At 41.9% G+C, this 4,514-nt stretch overlaps 1 protein-coding gene across 1 annotated transcript; it reads left to right on the forward strand.

Annotated features, from left to right (window-relative positions):
• Positions 1-485: 485 nt before the first annotated feature.
• Positions 486-3,514, forward strand: LOC308149472 (heat shock 70 kDa protein-like; the record flags this gene model as incomplete). The annotated part of the gene is made up of 2 exons (XM_080522329.1): positions 486-560; positions 1,585-3,514. The coding sequence occupies exon 2, from the start codon at positions 1,607-1,609 to the stop codon at positions 3,512-3,514; it is 1,908 nt and encodes a 635-aa protein (XP_080378455.1). The 5' UTR covers positions 486-560; positions 1,585-1,606.
• Positions 3,515-4,514: the final 1,000 nt, after the last annotated feature.

Below are 4,514 nucleotides of genomic sequence, written 5' to 3' on the forward strand. Positions count from 1 at the left end.
AATGGATTTCAGAATTGCAATAGTGGTCGATTAACATGATGCCCTGGAGACAATTTTTAGGGGAGAAACCATTTCAGATGTAAACCAGCTACGTCATTGAAAAGCTAGTGATTAATAATAATAATAATAATAATAATAATAATAATAATAATAACAATGATAATGATAATAATATGAATATGAATAAGTATGTCGAAGAACAATTGCTGAAGCAAGCTCACCTAATAAGTATGTCGAATAACAATAGTTGGACTTGGCAAGCCCACCTAATAATAAAAGTGAAAGTGCTTTCTTGGCAACTTTCGAAGCTTCTCCAACACTGTAGAAAGAGTTCCGAAAATATTCGTCACATGCACGCGTCATCGCACCGGAATGCAGCGCTCTCATTGGTCAGTGAGGAATCGCACTGAAAGATCGAGAAATGTCGAGAAAACAATGTCAACGATATATATAGGTGAGTTTCTCACAGTCTGGACATCGACACAAAAAATACGATTTAACAGCGAAGATTGAGAGGACGAACTTTTTCCACAAGCTTTTCCCTACTAATTCCCTACACTGTAAGTAGTCCGACGTTTTTCGAGTGTGATGAGAACTGAAATTAATGCTGCATCTTGTTGAAATTGTATTGTTATAAACAATATCATCAGTAATATGAGTCATACGTTTATAACTTTCGTGTTTATTAATAGGTGTGTAAAAATAACAAGCAATACATGCTCATTATGTTTTTCAGTAAGATTACGAGTTTTGCAGTGATACAACAGTAGATTCACGTATAATTAATTAACTGTGGTAATGTCATCCCAATTTAATTGGCCTACCGCTACATAGTCTCAAACTCAGATACAGATTCTGGGTTCGTTACCGCTAGTTCACAGGAGATATGTTGGGGTGTGCTGTTTAGCCTACTCTTTTTCATATGCTGTATTAAAACGTGGTTAGCTTGATTATGCATGCCGTGTCATTAAGGTTATTTTAATCTGCCTGAATAGTATCCCAAATGTAATTGAATTAGCTTGCCTGGTGTCTACATTAAGTAAGAAAAAACCTTTGTGCTGGGTAAGAGTAATCAAACGCTAATCAATAAGGCAAAGAAAAAAAATACTTTCTGAATACCTTAATGAGAGTAGTAAAACTGTCTTATCCGGGGGTAAAAGTAAGTTTGTACAGTCGGGTACGGAGTACCAGAAAAATAGTGGGGGTACGAGCTGCACTGGTAAAACCAATAGAATAGCAGATTAACGAATAGACGGTAAGGCGTGTGGGGTGACAAACTATGTGATTTTATGTTCCTCCCAGTACAATAGTAGCCTAGTCATAGATAAATAACATTCAGTTTGAATATTGCAACTGTTAATCATTATGTATTGTATGTTAATCATTATGTATTGTAACAGAATGGCATGTTCATCCAAAAGTGTGTAAACAGTAGCCTTCAGTTGTACACCTCTGGTATAGAGAAATCACTGAGTGGGGAGTTAAGGGTTGCAGCTCTGCAATTTTATGTGGAAAATTGAAAGGATTTGCACAATTTTCCATTTTAAATACACTTCTCTAACTTCTACTCTCATTCTTTTGTAGCCTACTAACTTCAAACATCAAGATGTCCTCAGCCAAGGGTGTAGCTATTGGCATTGACCTGGGCACTACCTACTCCTGTGTGGGGGTGTTCCAGCATGGGAAAGTGGAAATCATTGCCAATGATCAGGGCAACAGAACCACCCCCAGCTATGTGGCCTTTACAGACACAGAGAGACTCATTGGAGATGCGGCCAAGAACCAGGTGGCCATGAACCCCAACAACACTGTGTTTGACGCCAAGCGACTGATTGGCCGAAAGTTTGATGAGCAGGTGGTGCAATCTGACATGAAGCACTGGCCCTTCATGGTTGTCAGTGATGGCGGAAAGCCTAAACTTCAAGTAGAATACCGAGGTGAGAACAAATCCTTCTATCCTGAGGAGATTTCTTCTATGGTCCTGGTGAAGATGAGAGAGATTGCTGAAGCCTACATTGGGCAGAAGGTGTCCAATGCTGTTATCACTGTTCCCGCTTACTTCAATGACTCACAGCGGCAGGCCACTAAGGATGCTGGAGTGATCGCTGGGCTGAATGTGTTGAGGATTATCAACGAGCCCACAGCAGCTGCCATCGCATACGGCCTGGACAAAGGTAAATCGGGAGAGCACAACGTCCTGATCTTTGACCTGGGTGGGGGCACCTTCGATGTGTCTATCCTGACCATTGAGGACGGCATCTTTGAGGTGAAGGCAACCGCAGGTGACACTCACCTGGGTGGGGAGGATTTTGACAACCGCATGGTCAACCACTTTATGGAAGAGTTCAAGAGGAAATACAAGAAAGATATTAGCCAGAACAAGAGGGCATTGAGGAGGCTGCGCACAGCATGTGAGAGGGCCAAGAGAACTCTGTCCTCCAGCTCCCAGGCCAGCATTGAAATTGACTCTCTGTCTGAGGGCATTGATTTCTACACCTCTATCACAAGGGCACGCTTTGAGGAGATGTGCTCTGACCTCTTTAGGGGAACTCTGGAGCCTGTGGAGAAAGCCCTCAGGGATGCCAAAATGGACAAGGCCAAGATTCATGACATCGTCCTAGTTGGAGGCTCCACCCGAATCCCCAAGATCCAGAAACTCCTGCAGGACTTGTTCAACGGCAGGGATCTTAACAAGAGCATCAACCCAGATGAAGCGGTGGCCTACGGTGCTGCTGTCCAGGCCGCCATCCTCATGGGTGACACCTCCAAGAACGTCCAGGACCTGCTGCTACTGGATGTGGCACCTCTGTCGATGGGTATCGAGACGGCTGGAGGAGTCATGACCGCCCTCATTAAACGCAACACAACCATCCCTACCAAACAAACACAGACCTTCACCACTTACTCTGAAAACCAGCCTGGGGTCCTGGTTCAGGTTTATGAGGGGGAAAGAGCCATGACCAAGGACAATAACCTGCTAGGGAAGTTTGAGCTTTCAGGAATCCTGCCCGCTCCAAGAGGAGTCCCTCAGATTGAGGTGACTTTTGACATTGATGCTAACGGCATTCTGAATGTGTCTGCAGCGGACAAAAGCACGGGTAAACAAAGCAAGATCACCATCACCAATGATAAAGGCCGACTCAGCAAAGAGGAGATTGAGCGGATGGTGCAGGACGCTGACAAATACAAAGCTGAAGATGACATCCAGAGGGAGAAGATAACGGCCAAGAACTCCCTTGAGGCCTTTGCTTTTAACATGAAGAGCAGCGTCCAAGACGATAACATGAAGGGCAAAATTAGTGAAGGGGACCAGAAGAAAGTAATTGAAAAGTGTAACCAAACCATTTCCTGGCTGGAAAACAACCAGCTGGCTGACAAAGAAGAGTATGAGCATCAACTGAAAGAGTTGGAGAAAGTGTGTAACCCCATCATCACCAATTTGTACCAGGGAGCACAGGAACGTTCCAGCTCTGGTGCTACCTCCCAGGGGCCAACCATTGAAGAGGTGGACTAACGTATCAATGCCTGTTTGTAGTTCATAATGAATACTGATGTGTTTGTTTTTGTTGGTAAATGTTATTTAACATATCCCCTGTTTTCTTAAAGAAAATAAGCTTTTGTTAACATTTAAAGTGGAAAGAGAACATATGTATAAATACAAATGTGCATTGCTGTAAATTGTGCATACAAATAAAGCTTGTCAATTCAAACAGAATGACTCTGGGACGAAATGTTTAACTTTCAATTTATGCCAAACAAAAACCCTTGATAGGAAAGTTTAACAAACAATTCAACTCTATGCACATGTACTGCTTATAACAATTCCAACTGAAAATGGAAAAAAAAACTACATTTATTTTAAGAACTGTGCAGCTTCAATGTGCCTTAAGAGAATTACCCTTTTTTATGTAATCACGTTTCCCAGAGGAGTACACTGTTACCCTGAATGAGTATAATACAGTGTAATTCAACTATTCTCAAAGCTCCTACCACCACACCAAAATCAAGATGCAAGTAACCTGAGAAATCTCAGTCAGAATGGTTAATGACAGCAGGTGTTTCTGACAGTGTCGCTTCACAAAAGGTCTTTGCTCCCAAGTTCACATCCTGGTCTCCCAACCTGCAGCAACACACACAGACGATATATGAACATATAACACATATAATACACATAAGCACACACATATAATACAGAAACATCAACTTGGCCAAAACAACTTAAAGTTACTATTGCCAAAGAATTCCAGAACACTCACCACCATTAGAAAGGACTGACTAGTAACACCGAGTCTTTATGACAGTGACATGATGGTGCACATGATGGTTTGGTTGGCTGGCTAACTAGAGGCTGAAAATCCCGTTATTGAGGTTGTTAAATTAACACTTACATATAGCTACATGACATGCTAGCATATACATCTGACATGCCATTTAAAGACTTTATTTTCTAAATTCCACTGATCTGTAAAAAAAAAAAAAAAAAAAACTACTTGTTAGTGGTTCTGTCAGGGAAA

The sequence above is a fragment of the Nansenia antarctica genome, assembly GCF_963989245.1.
Source record: "Nansenia antarctica genome assembly, chromosome: 2".
Classification (NCBI taxonomy): domain Eukaryota; kingdom Metazoa; phylum Chordata; class Actinopteri; order Argentiniformes; family Microstomatidae; genus Nansenia; species Nansenia antarctica.